Raw genomic sequence first — 18,359 nt, 5'->3', positions numbered from 1 at the left:
TTTTGACTACAGTTATTCCCAGTTCTGCGTAGAGTTGTGTACATCACGTATACATGATCTCTTCTGTGTCTTAAAATAATGGTTAGGACGTAAGTTTGTGTTATTTGGATATAACCGTCATCTGTGCACCCATATACTGTATAATATTGCTTTATGAGTCAAATATAACTTGGATCATCAGGGGCAAACACAGGATTTGTAGAGGGGGGTTTTCACACCACGCAGCCAGTGGGCGTGACCAGCATGCATGGGGGCGTGGCTATAATATTAGACAGTGTTGGCTGCTCTCCAACTCTTCCTTTCCCCATAATATACATGGGCAATGCTGCGTGCACTACTGTTAGGTGCACACAGCTCTCCCTTTTCAAGCAGAGCTGTGTGAAGCGGGAGCAGGGTCCAGCTACCTCAATTATACAGTGCCCCAGGCTTGGAGGGGGGTTTCCAGGCACTAGAACCCCCCCCCCCCCCTGTCGGTTTGTCTATGATCATTAGTCACAGACAGAGGTTAGGTATGACATAAATGTTTTATTCATAAGCTGGACAGACATTATAGAGCATTGGAGGTCCATCACACAGTGGGGAATATCTAGGCTATGGCCTTCGAAAGACCTTTTGTGGGCCACATCTGCCTCCTATTTCTAATAGATTTACCGGTATGGGATATATTATATCAAATGTATGGGAATCAGGGTTTCCCAGATAATAAGTTTGTCTTTTAAATTTGGAGCACTTTGTCTAAAACATTTTTAAATGACGTATAAAAATGATCCCTGTCTTTTTACACATCACATCTAGCATCCCCTCCTCATTACTTTAACAGTGATCTCGACAGTGACTGCAAGATTCCTCTGATCAGTGATTGTCTGTAACATTATCCCCAAACGGCAACAATTATTTATTTTATTTTCCTTTTTGACTTTCTAAAAATTCTAGATAATCGATTCAGGTTTAATTGCTTATTTATTGCAAAATTCACAGTAGATGAAAACTTCCAGACACTTAGGGGTGTCCATCATTAATGCTGATTTTTTTTTTTTTTTTTTTTTTTTTTTTGTTTGTAAATAGATTTTATTATATGATGGAAAAACTGGTGAGAAAATCACCAATCTTGGAGGAGAAAAGGCCCATGATGGAGGAATTTACGCAGTAAGTGTTTATTTTAGGGGAAGGGATTCATTGTTGACATTTTAGTTTTATACTTTAATGTAATTTCAATACTACTTTATTGGAAAATGAGAATAGTCCAGTTTTGATCAGCACTGTGTACAGTTTTTGAAGTAACTCTCGGATTAACAGATAAAACACACTGCTGTCCTGCTACCCGGACACCACCGTGAGTCTCCACATGAGACCAGATCCAGCCATTCAGCCCTCTGGTCAAGCAGAGTTTACTATTATGTCTATTAAGTTTTAATTGGCTGTTGATCACTAAGTAAGTGTAATCAGCATAAGACATTGAAGCTATCTGATAGAGCGCTTCTGTTGGGACTTGGACTGCGCTATGTATAGAGGGGGGGGGGGTCAGATTACCAGTAACTTCACCTCCACAGTCTGATTTGGTATGCTCCATTACACATATAACAACTGTGAGGTTGGTCATGTAGAAAATGCTAAAATAGCAGAAGGGAGGAAGTTGTCCATTGAATTGTGAGAGTCTCTGAAAATATCAGGGTTCATTAAGTACTGCAGGGTGTCTGGGACACACAAACCGAAGCTAAATACGTATGCAGTTTCATGCTGGTGATCTTTCTATGGTAGCTAAAGGCTTCCATGTGTCTGCTTCCAGCTGTAAGGCATCTGTTCTGTTTCATTGCAGATTAGCTGGAGTGCTGACAGCACCCAACTTCTTTCTTCATCCGGGGACAAAACGGCAAAAATCTGGGATGTGGCGGCTAACTCAGCAGTCACCACATTTACGTTCGGGACAGATACGCTGGATCAGCAGTTGGGATGCTTGTGGCAGAAGAATTACTTGCTGAGCGTTTCTTTGTCCGGTTACATCAATTATTTGGACAAGAATAATCCAAGCAGACCTATACGTGTGGTCAAGGTACAGTCTAAAATGCCACCTGTTTATTAGTATTAACACTGCACGTTCATGGGAATTATCAGTTACATTCACTCTACTTTTATTTATTATTTTACCTGGGTATTGTAAGTCTTACTGATTGTAGTTGTCAGCATTCATTTGTCAGAGGTTGCATTAGAAATTAATGATGGAATTGTACAGCATAGATGATTATTATTTCACTTATTTAATTTTAAATCTTGCTGCCAGGCAAAGAAATAAAACTACATTTGCTTTCCTTTTGCAAACTGCACTAGATTTTAAGCCAAACATGAAAAGAATAGCTGGACTTTTTACAGGGTGTGAGTGACAGTCTGACAGCCAATCAGTGCAGCTGATTCATTAGCTGCCAGCCTGTCTGATTGGTCACTCTCACCAGTTCCTCCTCTCTAGTAGTGTGAGACCCATATCATGCAATGCCAGCAGCCGAAACTGGTTGTGGAAATGCCTCTGATGGGGAATGGGTATCATTGATGATCCAGTCCTGCTCCTCCAGTTGACAGATGTGTTTTCTAGCCACTGCGGTGGCTGAATTTTTGCCGAGCCCTGACACATACAGTATATTTCTTAACACACGTAACATGAATATTTAATGCATAGCCTTACGGTGCAGAATCCAGATGTCACATGACTCTGAGTGTTCTGAGATGGAATCGAACGATCATTGAAGATATAAAACACCCAAGTATAAGAATCTCCAAACAACCTGCTTTCTTTTAAACTGAAACTTTTTGTGTTTTGTAAGGAATAATGTCGCTTCTTACTGTAAATTAAAATGAATACATAGAAATTGGGCACTTCCAATTCCGGGAGCTGTATAAAAGCCTACAGTCTTGTTTTTATACAGTTAAGGAACCCCTCTGTTGCTTCTACTATAGTATTTACATGTTATTCAGGATTCTTGTGGTTTTATGTGTTAACGTAGAGTCATGGTGCTTAAAACCTTCTAAGTTACATGTAAAAATGTCCGCACCCTGCCTCTGACATTTCTCAAGAAATTGTTTAGCAGCGCTCCTCACACTAATTGTCTGAGGCACTTGATTATCTTGTCTGTGGACATGATGGACATAATCTGGGGTTTTTGTTTTTTTTTTAACTTTCTGGGTAAGAGATCCCATAAATGTGTATTCTATTATGTATTTTATTTCCTTTCATTAAATGTTTTAGTTATTTTAGAACCAACATGTGCAGTGTTATGTTTTTTTGTTTTTACATTATTGATTTTGTTCTTATGCAGGGACACAGCAAGTCAATCCAGTGCCTGACCATCCAAAATAACGACGGCCGATCCACCATTTATACTGGCAGCCATGATGGACATATCAATATCCTTTTTTTTTTTTTTTTTTTTTTTTTTTTGCAAAGTCCATGTTCCTTTTTATTGCCTCAGGTACACCCCTCTCCTGAGCAGAGGGGCAGCAGTCATGTGACTGCAACGAATACTCTTCAGGATGTCAGGACGGTCACTTGTTCCCAGCCAACTGATAGGCTGCTTTCTTGTAAATGTTCTTCCAGCCGGCAGACTTGGTGCCTTCACTGTGTGTAGATGAAAGCCTAAAATCTAAAATTTTAATTTGCTTAATTAAACCGTCACTGCTAAGACTTGCATAGTTAAAACAAAATTCAGAACTTGGCGAAACACATATAAATGTCTTTCAACACACACTGAAGGAGGGTACAGTTTGTCGTCTTTTCCCAATAGATGTCAAAACAAAAGTCTACATTTTCACTTCCTATCTTTGTATCTTTCAGCTGAGTGACTTGTCACTTGTCACTTTGTTGTAGGTGTAACCTGAGACTGGCTAACTGAGTGAGTCCTTGTGCAAACTTATTACATGGTACAGTAGATCTGCACAGACATTGATTCTATAACACAAAGAGAAACAGTAACTTGGCGTGTTGTCTTTACATAAATACATTACACGGTAATATCCTATTTTCTTCTTTCATGATATTGTCTCTAAGGTATTACAGCTTTGTGCATCATGTTTAAGGCATCCTGTATTTTATTACTATATGGTGAGCACTTGCAGACTCCGGTTAAATGAATGTAGTCCTTCTCCGCACATCAAAAACATATGACATGCTCATCAAATGAGCATTAAATACGGTAGGTCTTCGTTCAATTCACTGGAGTCTTGTTGAACACATCAGAAACACTTATGTATACTTGATGCACTTTTCACCAACATTGCATGGTCCCTGCTCATGGGCATGTAGACACTGGCCTTAATCCCTAAGGCTGTAAGTGGAATTGTTGTCCGTATAAATAATTGGTGACTACACTGTCCCAAGGGCCTCTAGCATTGGTCCTTCTGATCACATGACCTGCCACGGGCTCTGACACTACAGTTTATTATAGCTAGTAACACGTTCTTCTAGTCATCTAGACGTCATTTGTTTAGTAACCATTGATATAACCTTGCCAAAGGAGGTAATACCTGGTAATTCATGTAGTATAGATTTTTGCTGCTGTTTTTTATTAAGAAAAATAATGTGTTAATCTGTAAAAAAAAAAAAAAAAAAAAAAAATCCATCTCTGTTCTTGCATTATTCATCTTTTCCCCCACTCTTAGTCCTCAGGATTTTTGCAGGAAGCGAGTTGTCCTGTGTTAGCTGTGTTATATAAACTTGTTCTGACTCACGCTCTATGAATGTCTGTTAAAACTTTCTAATTTGGGTACTGCATAAATGGAAATCTTACAAGTACACAAGAAACTTATTCCTGGAGTGACTGGGTGCACATCTTAAAGCACCGGTAAACTTAAAATACCAATTGGCCTGGATAATATAATTACTATTAACGTTCACAAATTGACGATGTTTCGTGATAAAGTTGGGGTTACACGGCAGATATCCTGCAAATAATCTAAATTACTGATATCAGAGAACAGTAGTTTGCTCTATAGCAAATTAATGATATTGTGAAGTATCTTTAAGTTTTGTCAATGTATGAAAATTTTTACCTATATATCTGTAAATATATCTTCTATTTATGAGGCAACGCGTCTTTTAGGTTTGAAATGTGCTATCTGAGTTACTTGCCATATCATGGCAACTGTAGTTACGATGACATTTTCCTTAATTTCTTGAATACATTATTTTGATGCCGAGACGGGGGAGAATGACGCCTTTGCTGGGAAAGGCCACACCAACCAGGTGTCCAGCATGGCTATGGACAGCTGCAACCAGCTGGTGACCTGCAGCATGGATGACACCGTGCGATACACCAACGTGGCCGCCGCGGCCTACAGGTTTGTGTGGATCAGTGGCTTTTGTTGATTGGGCTCTTTAACGTCTTTTTTAGATTTGTATTTATTTACAGAAAAGCACAGTAGGGTCTGTCCTGGAAGTTTGTTTCATACTGTACAATGAATTGGGTTTTGTTATCCCTTAATAAACTTTGTTTAGTTCTATCCTAACGCTGCACAGCAGCATTGTTGCGTTTCAGTATCTTTCCCTTTCCCTCGACTGTAAGCTCCAATGGGGCAGGGACTGATTTCAGTAAGTTCTCTGTACAGCGCTACGGAATTAGTGGCGTTCTATAAATAACTGATGATGAATACCTCATTGGGCAGGAAGGTTTTGGTGATGCATTTGTTTTATGGGGAAACAATTTCATTCTAGCCAAGACAATTACTTTCTTTTTCACAGCTAGGGCTCTCTTCTGTTAGCATATTTAAATATTTTTGTTTTGTTTTGTATTATGCAGTGAATAGAGGCAAGAAAAATAGTTTTACACAATTGTTCCCCAAACTACTTTTAAGCAATTGCCAACTGACGTATCTGCGGAAACACCCCCCCCCCCCCCTAATGTTGTATCCGCATTGGGTAACCTTACATTCATATTAAATACTATGTATATATTGATCTGGTTCCCAGTACCAGTTTGGCTTGAGAGTTAAACCTAGAACTGCCTTTTTGCTTTACATTCATAATCTGTCTTCCTGTAAAAAACAAAAGTAATATTCTATGGCTTAATTTAATTCTAACTATCATAAACTACTCATCATGGCTTTACATAAGGTCATTGCAGAAGAATGTCTATGAGGACCTATTTTAATACAACCTTAATTCAGATAATACGTTCAATGTATTTTAATGAATTGATCTTCATACTGCTACCTGGTGCCTAGGATGACTAGTTCTCATTGGGAAGTACGATCATCTAGTCCAGGTTAAAACCCTGAATGCTAATCCATGAACTTTGTGTGTACCCCGTACACTGCTTCCTTTCTGGGATTTCTTAATTGAGTAAAAAAAAAAAAAAAGAATACTGTGTAAGCAGAATTATGCATTAACATTTGGCAAAAGGAATAACACGTGCAATTTAATTTTTCAATTTAGTTCCTATAAAAATGAAACCATAAAAAAATCAATACATTTTGTTTTAAGTATATTTGATTATTCCGTAGCCGGATCAATTTCTCTCTCTCTCTCTTTAGTCCTCAGGATGCCGTCAAGTTGGATGTCCAGCCAAAGAGCGTTGCTGTTGGCTCTGGAGGGTACACGGTAACAGTCTGCATTGGCCAGGTACATGGCATTGGTTAAATCTATTACTGTAAAACTAAATAGGGGAAAAATGGATTTTAAAAGCATAAACATTACTGCATCACTTTTATAATGCTGGTAGCAGTGTCCTATTTTTATTTTTTGCGCATTTGCCCATAGACATTAAATGAAGACAAGGGAATGTTGTATTAATAGAAATAAACATGTAAAATGTACACTCGCCATTAGGATAGTTGTTTAACTCGCTCCCCACAGAACAAGCACTCAGTATTACGTCATTCCCTCCTCTGTCATACTGATGCATGTGACTAGGGATAAACAGAACCTGGATTTCACATGCTAGAAAACTTTCTCCTGATACTTGTTAATGCTCGTATCCTTTATTCTTGGTCTAGGCTGGCACCCAAGAGTAATTTATAAAATACATCCGTCCATACATTAAGCCATCAGTCTGTGTACTTTGTTTCTAAATCAATATTTTGCTTATTTTTTCCATTTGAGAATCCTGACAATTTTTATTTTTGTCTGTTGTTGAAATAACTCGATTAGCTATGAACAGTGTCGGACTGGGGCATAAAGGGCCCGCCGGGAAACTGCAACGCTAGGGGCCCACCAGAGGGGGTGTGGCCAGCCATCATAGAGGCGAGACCAGACACTGGAGGGGGAGTGGTCAGCCCACGAAGGACAGCTCGCACCATAGAGTAGTATATAAACAATGCAGTGTGTATAAAGAGTACACAGTCTTGACCTGCCCCTTAGATTGGGCAGAACAGTCACCAAAAAAATCAGGATTGTCCCACTAGACCGGGCTTGGCTAACCTGTGGCACTCCAGTTGTTGTAGCACCTGGAGTGTCTGCAAAATCCTGAAACTGTCATTCTATAAACCTTGTCTCTAGATGATGACAGAAGAAAATAAGTGGTAGTGACCATCTTTCTTTTAAATCGACTTAATTGTCATGTTGTCTTTACATGGCATAAAATACCACTGGCATTGAGAGAAGCTACCTGCTTCCAGAGGTACATGACGAAGTATGAACAAACCTATTCCAGCATCAATACCGAATACTTTTTCAAGAGATTTTGCTGCATGCTTCACCAAATCAAAGCCATAAATGGAAAACTATAAATGAAGCAGGAGGAATATAAAACAAGAACTGTGCACTAAAATTACAGGGAAATAAGGATCTGCATTATAAATCAACTGAATCCTGGATTTGGAGCATCCCTATAATAAAGTAATGAGTGAGGACAGCTTTAATTCAAAAGATTACTTACTTTGCAATTAGATAGACATACATGAAGAACGGCATTGAGCTCTCCCACAGTTGAGACTACTTTGATTTGCGTAAAATTGGACAAGATCCAGCCATCTTTCACAATCTGCTGTCTACATTCATAGTACATGAAAATTGTTTGTTACTCTGATCTACTGTGTACATCATACCCTTTACTAAGTTTCCCTCTCCCCACATGCAAAAATAACACATTTTAGTGCATATCAAGATATGTCCAGTTCTGCATCTGGTTTACGGCGTACTTATTCCACAGAAACACTGCCACTAAGTTGATTATTACAGGTAGAGCCGCGTCTGGGCTCTCTGCACCTGCGCGTGGTTACACAGTCTCCCCGCCGCCGTCGCAGCAAGTGTTGGTCTGTTCTGTAAGCTCCGCCCTAAGAACGGAGGGGCGGAGCTTAATCGCGGCGGGGCCTACCGGTGGTTAAACCGGCTGCCCGGCAGGCCAGTCCCAGGCTGGCTATGAATGAGTGACTTGATTACTTAATATATACAATTAATCAATAAAACATGAAGTCAAGAGATCCCTTATCTGGCAATATTTATGGTACGCAATGTAACAACCACTCTGCAGTATTGATTTATTTAAATACCATGTTACGTCTTTGCATTGTCTGTATTAGAGTTTGAAGATTAATGTACACAGCTTTGTATACAATAGCTGATAACATTCTCCCTTATGGGGATCAAAAATCCTATATTGCATGTTATTGCTTAGTGAATTTCAGATATTTGGTTGTCTAAGCAGTTCTTTGCTCAGAATATTGTTATTTATGTCCTTGCTCATCTCATTTTGTCATCTTTATTTGTGTGGCTAAATGTCATTAAAAGGCCTTCTAAACTGAACCTTGATTCTTGCCAACCTGTGCTGGCTACAATGTAATGATTGTGCTAGTCACTGTCCTGTCATTTCTCGGTACAGACTATAAGCAAATGTGAGTTGTCTGTCTCCTTTTGTCTTCTGTCCATTTCTAATTTCCCCGACTTGACTGTATCTTCATTGACATCCGATCCTACTGCTAGACCCCAAAGTTATTGTGTTGTGTGATCTTCTATAAACAATATTGAAGATACTGTGAGAAGAAATTAAAGAGATTATTGGCAAATTACTAAAACCATGGCGCTATTGGGCATGGTAAGCCGAGTAACCACTTGTATAAAGGTTAAAGCTCTGCCACAGGAATATTATTCGTAAAGTCCTCTCAATATTTCCAATAGAAAAATACAGAGAAATAGTCAATGTTCTATTAATGTGCCATTAAAATACCCACCAGAAATATCAAGTTGTTCTCTGGGTCTGACGAATATGGTTTCTACAGTCAAAAATTGAATAGGACTCCATGCTAAACTAAATGTTTTTCTATCATTTCATAGATTGTCCTGCTGAAAGACAAGAAGAAGGTTTTTGTATTAGACTCTCTTGATTACGAGCCTGAAGCGGTCGCAATTCACAAAGGCTCTGGAACAGTTGCTGTTGGAGGGGCGGTAAGGGTTATTTTCGCTTATATACGTATATTGACCTTTTTCAATTGTACATGCAAACCGCTAGACGTCATAGTGATATTGGAGATTCTCTGTCTGTGGCAAATACAAATTATTACTACTACCAACTTTTGTGGCATGTAAAGGAGGCGAGGACAGTTGTAATAAGGGAGAGTGTACAACCACTTTTTTTAAATCATTTATTTATGTAGCGCCACCAATAGCGCAGCGCTGTAGAGAGAATATCTGTCGTTCACATCAGTCACTGCCCCATTGGCGCTTACAGTCTAGTTTTAAAATGAAAAAACAGACAAAGTACCTTAAGACTTGGAGGGAATTATTTGGGTGCTCAAATAGGTCAGTAGCTTATAAATAAATCTAACACTCACTTTATATTCATTGGCCCTTATCAAAGTCGCTCAGATCTTGCCATTAAAAACCTCTAAACTTCTTTTAACCATTAAAAGAAATATCTTAAGTATCACATTTAATAACAATTCACAATAGAAAAGAAAAGAAACGTAGCCCCGTTTTTAGGATAAGTGTGTACTAAACCAATGCCAAGAAAAACAAAACAAACAAAAAGAGGGACTTTTTTCTATCTTATATATTGACCACCAACTAGCTTATAATTAAACACGTGATTTTTATTATTCTTATTCTAATATAAAATCGCCAAAATTAATTATAAAAAATATAGCCACATTTAAAAAAAACATATAAAATAGATTATAATTCCACATTATTAAAGAAATAATGTTTTCCTGTTTTAGGAGTCAATATTCAACACTGGGGGTGCACTCCCCAATTAAATATCTTATATTGCACAAAGAATGTGTCTAAAGTCAAAATACTGAATACATATTTTGGGAGATTTACCGGTGGATTTATACAAGGTTTTGGGCTGTGTAGTATAATGAAATCTTGAGTCACTTATTTCAATAGTTTATGTTGGGCTTTTAAATCCTGCTCATCCAAACCTGAGACCACATTTTGTAATTTTGCCCAGTGGTCATACTGGATGGGGTTTCTTAGCTTTGTTTAGAGCGGCTTTGCACAACATGCGTCCTGCGGGCCACCTGCGTCCCGGCCGAGCCTTCTATTGCGACCACTCAGCCGTCTGCTTCAGATGTCAGCAGACCGTGGGCAGCAGACGTCTGCGTTACGTGACCTGCTCTGCACAGTGCTGGGGAGTCATGCGGCATACCCAGAACAGGATGGGAGAGCACTGTGCTCTCACTTCTTCCTCTGTGTGGCCCCTTGGAAGGCTGGAAGAGCCACTCTTGCTGCTCTCTAGCTGCTTCATGTTGTCCCTCATTGGTTTAGAGAGTAACTTTATTATGAATGACCAATGGTCAAGTCATGTAGGGTAGGTATAATGTAAAAGGTCTGTATAGTGCATCAGAATTGTATTGTTATCATCTCCATTGATCAGGTCATCTTTGTTTGCATTATTTGATCACCGCATACTATCTTGCAGTTTCACTACATTGGTGTCATTTACAAGGTTATTAGAAATAGTTTAAATGTACAAATATTTCCATGATTCCATAGCCACTCTCCTCCTTGTCGCCTCTACTGTCCTGTGTCCAAACTTGGAAGTTTATGACTTATGACACTTGCAACAGCCCTAAACAAAGGGGTTCTCCGCTCTATTGAACACCCACATGAATCACGTCCCCATCTGACATATCAGACACCTTACACATACAAAAGTGGAAGCTGCTCAAATCAATTTATAGGCCATAACAGGTGCTTGAAAGGGTGGGGTTATCCTGCAAGGAACATACACACAACATTTTTTCCCCCAGCACACTGCTATAGCCAGCAACAGATCTGCCATTTCTACTGTAGATAAAAATGCAAAAGTCTTTGTTGCACACATTTGCAAATGTATGTTTAAGCCATCCTGCCACGCCAAGGTGCTTTTGCTAATAGGATGGTCCTACTCTAAACAATGAGAGTCCCATATATTTGGGCCATACATATGTGTTTTTAATTTGAGAGCCAACTTACCAAAGAGGTACCCTAGAAGCCTCCAAACAGCAATTCAGTGCCAGTACCCCCTCTCAGCTACTGACACCAACATGCCTCTCAGACAAATACAAAAGACACCTTCAAAGATTCTCCCACACAAATGAACGTCACTAGAGGAAAAATTCAAGTTTGGCTATAATAACTCTTCCTCTACCCTCACTATTTAACATCTTCCCTGTCTACTAGTCCTCAATGTCTCATCTCCACAATTAATACCCAACTGAGCCCAGCCCATTTTTTGATGCACATTTAACGCAAAATTGATGGGATCCAATAAGATCTCTCCCCAAACCTGCATTTTATCTCCCCACCAGTCCTCTGCTCATTTAGCCCTTTAACTGAAGTTGTTTCTATCTTTACCTGCCCTCTAGACCCTGTTCCCTGGAGGCTCCTTCACATTCACTTTCCCACACTTTCCTTCCACTAAAATATCTACTCAATCTTTCCCTCTCCACTGACATTACCTTCTGCATTTAAGAAAGCCATATGCATCCTGATTCCAGACCACCTACATCTCCATCCATTTGCATTCGTTTCCCTTCATCCATTGACTTCTAAATTGCTTCTAAACTCTTTCTAGACCCCTTACAATCTTAGTTTCATCTACTGCATTCCACAGACTCCACTCTTTCAAAAGTCACCAGTTTTCTAATTTCTGTTAAATGTAAAGCACAGTTCTCCTTACTACACCTCGATCCTTCATCTGTCTTCAGCAATGTTGACCATGCCATACTGCTACAAATGCTCCATGCTCCTGTTCTGGCACTCGCATGCCCAATGTAGGCACTTTTGACAGTGGACAGGGGTCAGCATGGCCACTCTTACCAGTCAGCGGCTACACAGCCCCATTTGTAGCAATCAGCCATGCACTTTTCTATCATAGCCAGCATTAACTTTTTTCAGCAAGTTATGCTACAGTAGCTCTTCGGTGGGATTGGACCAGACAGGCTAGCCTTTGCTTCCCTCGTACATTAATGAGCCTTCGGCGCCCATGACCCTGTCACCGGTTCAGCAGTTGTCTCTTCCTTGAACCGCTTTTGGTAGGTACTAACCACTGCACACCAGGAACACCCCACAAGAGCTGCTGTTTTGGAGATGCTCTGACCCTGTCGTCTAGCCGTCGCATTTTGGCCCTTGTCAAAGTCGCTCAGATCCTTACGCTTGCCCATTTTTTTTCTGCTTACAACACATCAACTACAAGAACTGACTGTTCACTTGCTGCATAATGTATCCCAGCCCTTGACAGGTGTCATTGTAATGAGATGAGATAATCAATGTTATTCACTTCACTTGTCAGTGGTTTTAATGTTGTAGCTGATCGGTGTACATTTCTCATCTTTTGCCTAACATTTTATATAGTCAGCTCTAGCAGGTGAATTCTTTACATACATAGTCATATTGGGTAGTGGTAATATCCTAAGGCATCACTTTTAATGGTTTTCAATGTTTGGCCAGCCTATATTGTTTATCTCAGGGATATTTTACATTTTTCGTTGTCTGCTTGAGATTTTTATTTTTCTCATGACTGAATGATTCACTTGCTGTTAACTGTGTAGGGAAAATGTCTGTCCTCTAAAAGCGCAGCATTGTATGACCATGAGAAACATTGAGCAGTGCCCTGTGTTCTGGTGCAGTGTTTATATTACCCACCCATCCTGTTTACATAGTGTATGGAGGTATCCTCTATAGGGAGAGGTAAACGAAAGACAATTGTACGTTATATTTATTACAAAATACCAACATCTATTATTCAGTTTTCGTTCTGTGGTGGTAACCTCAAGGTGTTAATGCGTGATATTTGTTGTTCTTTATTTACAGCATATGGAGTATATTTACAGCCAGTTTTACCTTTTTTACTTTTTTTTTTTTTTTCTTTATCTGCTTTTTCGAGAATACTCCCAAAATATATGTAATGCCACAAATATAAGTTGTGCTTCCTGATGATCAGAGGGTGATGTACTGACTGAGGATTATACAGGTTTAGCAGAAAGCTGCTGCTTTATCTGAGGGGTGGGGCCAATTGAACTAAAGAAACTACACTAATAAAATAGTTTTAGTGCCAAACATTCTGGCCATCTAATTGTAGTATGACCACTAGGTGGCACTGTGGCCTTTCTCAACGAATAATTCAGTTTACCTTGGCAGAAGCAGCCACCTAGCGGGTCCAACACACGTTCAGTTGTGGATATGAAAATTGATACAGTTCTCTGTGCGGAATTAACGTCTAAGCTGTACTGAAAAAAAAATGTTGGACAACAAAGTGATTGTGATAGCTCTTTCTGTAGCTGCTCCCACACGTCTGGCTCCGTAATCTGTTTGGCAGGACACCTCTTTCTCTGTAACATTACTAAAATTCACCTTTATCTCAGAAGCACCATGTCCTCATTACATATTAGTGTGAACTGTACAAGCTGTGTAGGCAGTAATGACAGAGCAGAGAGGTTAGGGTGTCTCTTCTGATCTAGGCCTGACGTAAAGGGGGTTAAAGTAATTTGCGTTCTAAATTTCTGTCTACTGTTGATTTGTATCTTATGTTGTTAATAGTGGTGCTATACATTACATAGAAAAGAGAACCCAGAAAAGACAAAAAGTTGCCTTATCAGTCCCTCTCTGATTGTGTCCAAGCTCGCTATAATTAGGTCCAGTCTAACGGGCCAAATATTTAGTGATATTGTGGTCTCTGTAAATTCATGTCACTGTTGTTGTTTCCTGGCAGGACGGCAACATCCATCTGTATTCCATTCAAGGAAACTCTCTGAAGGATGAGGGGAAGACCCTGCTGGTTAAGGCTGCGGTGACCAGCTTGGCCTATTCCAACGATGGTGCCTTTCTCGCTGCTACTGATGTGAACAGAGGGGTCACAGTCTTCACTGTTGCTGATGGATATGCGGTAAGTGGATGCTGGGGAGCAGGTTTGGACAGGAGATTGTCAGGACATGCTGGGACTTGTAGTTCTCTGACGGCTGTAGAGCCATAGATTGCTACCTTTGCTGTAAATGTTTATCTTTAATGCACTTTTATCTAAAACAGCTGCGATATAGTTACCTATGTCTGTTTCCCCATAGTTTTCCCTGTCTAGCTTTTGCCCAAAGAATCACAATATGCCTTCACTTATTTTCTGCCATAGGTTCCCGTAGTTCATTATTTAAAACTTGCATACAGTGTTTTGTCTTTTGTCTTCCCTATGTAATATCCCTGTGTGGGTGTATAGCTCTCACAGACGTACAACCCGGTTCGTGTTCCGTTAATTAGATTATTTACAGGGTGAGATTTGCTCATCTCATATTCAGCTGCCTAGATTGTATTTATGTTTTGTTTGCATGTGCTGATCAATTAGAACTATTGTGTTGGGGGGCAGAGGTAGGTAATATATAAATTTAGTCTCTCAAAAAAAAATTCAGTTATTGTAATCTGTTAAAAATCATTTTCCTGAAATACTTTGGCCAGCTGTGAGCTGGGAGTCTATTACACCCATCACAGCTCCTCCTCCAACTCCTGGAATTCATAGAATACATTAATAATTAAGAATAATGCCTGAGGTTTAAAATCTAGTATATTTTATAACATCGGATACACTTACAAGAGCTTTTGAAATGTGAGGTAAAATAGGTGTTATAGTAAAATACACAAATAGAATTTATCTAAAATATGTATTACAACAGTTACAACCTTAAGGCATATAAAAATGATTACAAAATAAAAATCTGTTCTTTATTCCCCTCTGTGACGGGGTGGTGGCCTTCTGGCATCCATTGCTTGCCAGGTCCCAATTCTGTTAATAAATGTGAAACAGAGATGTCCAAATAGTGTAGTACTTACTATAAGTTGTTCCTTCAAATGCCTGTATGTAAGTGTATTTGAAAGATGTCAAGGGTAGCTACACTTACCATCTGGTCAGGTTAGCCAATTTCAAGTACATAGTTGGGTATTTGGCACCATGCAGGAAGTAGTTTACCATAGGGGGGGAGCAACATACAGGAAGTAATTTACTGTTGAGGAGGGGAGCACCATACAGGAAGTAGTTTGCCGTTGAGGGGTGGCACCATGCAGGAAGTAGTTTACCATGGGGGGGGCAACATACAGGAAGTAGTTTACTGTTGGGGGGGCACCATGCAGGAAGTAGTTTGTTGCTGAGGCACCTCTGCTCCCTCCATCCCATTAGAGTTTACCTACACAGAGTAGAGGTAGCTGTTTTGTGAGCTGCACCAGTATTCAGCCTATCTTGTCACTAACAATTAGTTAGATCAGTCAATTTTGTGTATACTGATTGAGTTCGCATGACGGCTGATTCTCCTGTGTGTAGGTGACAGGTCCCACTTGAGTTAACGCCCTTACATCATCATGGCTATGACCCATCCTCCAACCCATGTAGCTAGGAAAATGTTGAATACCAGCCCTGTTGGTCATTTTTTATCTTTGATACAAAATCCAAACAATGATCTCAGAAAGTGATGGACAACTGTGGCAGTCGGCACCTTGCCAAACTCTGTAACAGGATTAGACAAAATGATGGAGCCAGAGTTGGTTCTAGGAGTTATCTGGAACTATTAAAGAGACTGGAAAGATTCACACTCCTTTTAATGTGTAAATGACCCCAAGCGCTGCAGTAAAGATCTAGTTGCCATGATTATTATGCTCTTGGGAAAGGCCCCAGCTTTCTGTAGAGCCAAAGTATAGGGATATAACAGATTGTATAGGGAATTGAGTTTTTCCTTCTCTGAGAACTATAGACTGTCCTAAATTCTAAACTTTGCTGTCTCTCTTTGCTATTCAACAGGAGAAGGACCGCTACTACGGGCACCATGCAAAAGTAGTGTGTGTGGCCTGGTCGCCCGACAATGAACATTTTGCCACCGGAGGGATGGATATGATGGTTTTTGTTTGGACATTGAGTGATTCAGATAAACGTCTTAAAATGCCAGGTACATTTCATTCTTGCGTTTATTTATATTGGTGAGGTGCTTACAGCTGCATGTAAACCTCATTTAGCAGGTAATTAATATTCATATTTACATTATTATGCAATTTAAAAAAAAATCCATTCTGTGTCCAGAAAAGCACCATTGTTTTCTGCCATCTTCCTTTATGTCATTTACCTGTCTTTTTATAGCCTGGAAGCATAGTAAGGTTCCTGATATAGCTGTGCACCCAATACAATAACTCCCTGATATTCCTAGATGTGTCTGTCACACAGGACTCGGGTCTCACTCTCTGGTGTGACCAGATTGAGTGAAATGTAACCGTGTCCTGCCCATAGAATTCTACAGTTCTCCTTCTAAAGGCCAGAAGCGGCATTTAAATTTAAAAAGGAAGTTCCATGTAACGCGTTGTTCTGTGGCCAGCCGCTAAGGAAGGTTAATGAAGGATATCGGTGTCACACTTGGTGGCTAGCACTAGGTGGCCGAGAGATTTGCGTTTGTTTCAATAGCAGAATCGTCACGGCGACCATGGAATGTTGGCAGAATTCGCAATACGTTTATTTTGAATGACATGAAGTGATCTGTTTGTAATTGTACTCTTGACTTCTGCAGATACCCATCGGCTACACCACGTGAGCGGTTTGGCTTGGCTGGACGAGCACACGTTGGCCACCGTGTCCCATGATGCCTGTGTCAAACAGTGGACAATAACCTACAAATGAGCACGGAGCGTTTACGGCACGTGTTGGCTAGGACTACTGCAATTGGAAATTCTATTAAAGAAAAAAAAAATTAATAATTATATTTCTGTTTATATGCTCTGTGGTTAAGTGCCACATTCTCATCCTTCAGAAAAGGTGGTGTCTCTATCTATAACACATGTGCTTTACAAAGCTTTAGTCAGTGATTGCTTGCAGGTAAATAGCTCTCACATATCAGATTTTTTTTGTGATCGACATTCCACAGGCAACGGCCAAAGACTGTAGCGCTCGCAGGAAGGTTGCAGACTGATTTCAGCTTCTAATGGAGTGTATGTGTGCGTGCTATGTAACGGCATGAGACGGTGCATACTTCTGTTGTTTTTCTATTTCAGGACATTTCTGTATCTGCTGTCATGGTGACAAAAATTGTGATCTATTTTTAAAAATCCTGGTGCGCAGCTACTGTGTCTTGTTGCTTTGTTTTGTCCATAAAACTGTTGCCTCAAAAAAAAAAAATCCTCCACTTGATGAATGGGGTAAATAAGGAAAAAAAAAATTAAATAAAAACAATTTTTATGTAGTTTTTGTTTTGTGAATAAGTTCTGGTCTTAATATTCTAGGGTTATTGTCAATTGGTCACAAAATTTATATTTTTATTGAAGGAATAATTAAGAAATTGCAAAAAAACCTGTATTTTACCTTGCTTTACCAGAGCATTAGAAATGCGTTGGGTTACGGGTCTCAAGGCTTCCCTGCAGCATAGAGTACTGTTGATTTAATGAGCGGTTCCATGGAGCTTCATTGTGGTTCACAGATCATTAATGTCTCTGATCACTGCAGGCATCATCTACGGTGACCTGAAACAAACACTTGTCCAGAAAGATTTGTGAGGTTGCGTTATTTTTGGGATTAGAAGCATAACAACACTTTTCATGGGCTGCAAAAATCTGTAAGGTGAACATCTGAAGTCTGTTTCTGATGACAACAAAAATGTTATTAACTGTTTCAGTAATGTTAAATAATTGTATGCTTACAAATGGCATTTATATAAGCGCATTATACAGCTGATTTACTAAGAAATTCCCGGTGTTTACTCACAGATATCAGAAATGGTTATTTACACTTTAAGTTACATGATAACGTCTTTACTTTAAAAACGTGAACAACAATCTGTCCGTGCATATAGTTGGTTTGTGCCTGTGTACCGGATGGGGATGCTGTGTTTCCTTGAGATGTTCTAGCACCCCTGTAGGAGTATATGCTTAGTACAGGGCAATGTCTATATAGTTTTATGTTGTCTCTGTATAGGTTGTAACCATACTTTTGGCTGCTCTATATCCATAT

At 39.6% G+C, this 18,359-nt stretch overlaps 1 protein-coding gene across 1 annotated transcript in view; it reads left to right on the top strand.

The window, feature by feature from the left end:
* Nucleotides 1-17,595, top strand: part of WDR1 (WD repeat domain 1) — a 38,880-nt gene extending 21,285 nt beyond the window's left edge. The window contains exons 7-15 of the mRNA XM_075194665.1: nt 1,066-1,146; nt 1,817-2,050; nt 3,306-3,395; nt 5,168-5,322; nt 6,514-6,601; nt 9,251-9,361; nt 14,112-14,285; nt 16,173-16,317; nt 16,927-17,595. Of these exons, the coding sequence (XP_075050766.1) occupies nt 1,066-1,146; nt 1,817-2,050; nt 3,306-3,395; nt 5,168-5,322; nt 6,514-6,601; nt 9,251-9,361; nt 14,112-14,285; nt 16,173-16,317; nt 16,927-17,036 (1,188 nt within the window). The 3' untranslated portion in view covers nt 17,037-17,595. The remainder of the gene's footprint in view (nt 1-1,065; nt 1,147-1,816; nt 2,051-3,305; nt 3,396-5,167; nt 5,323-6,513; nt 6,602-9,250; nt 9,362-14,111; nt 14,286-16,172; nt 16,318-16,926) is intronic.
* Nucleotides 17,596-18,359: the final 764 nt, after the last annotated feature.

The sequence above is a fragment of the Mixophyes fleayi genome, chromosome 1, assembly GCF_038048845.1.
Source record: "Mixophyes fleayi isolate aMixFle1 chromosome 1, aMixFle1.hap1, whole genome shotgun sequence".
NCBI classification, from domain to species: Eukaryota; Metazoa; Chordata; class Amphibia; order Anura; family Limnodynastidae; genus Mixophyes; species Mixophyes fleayi.
The sequence above is the reverse complement of the archived record's forward strand: the minus strand, read 5'-3'. Positions and strand labels throughout refer to the sequence as shown.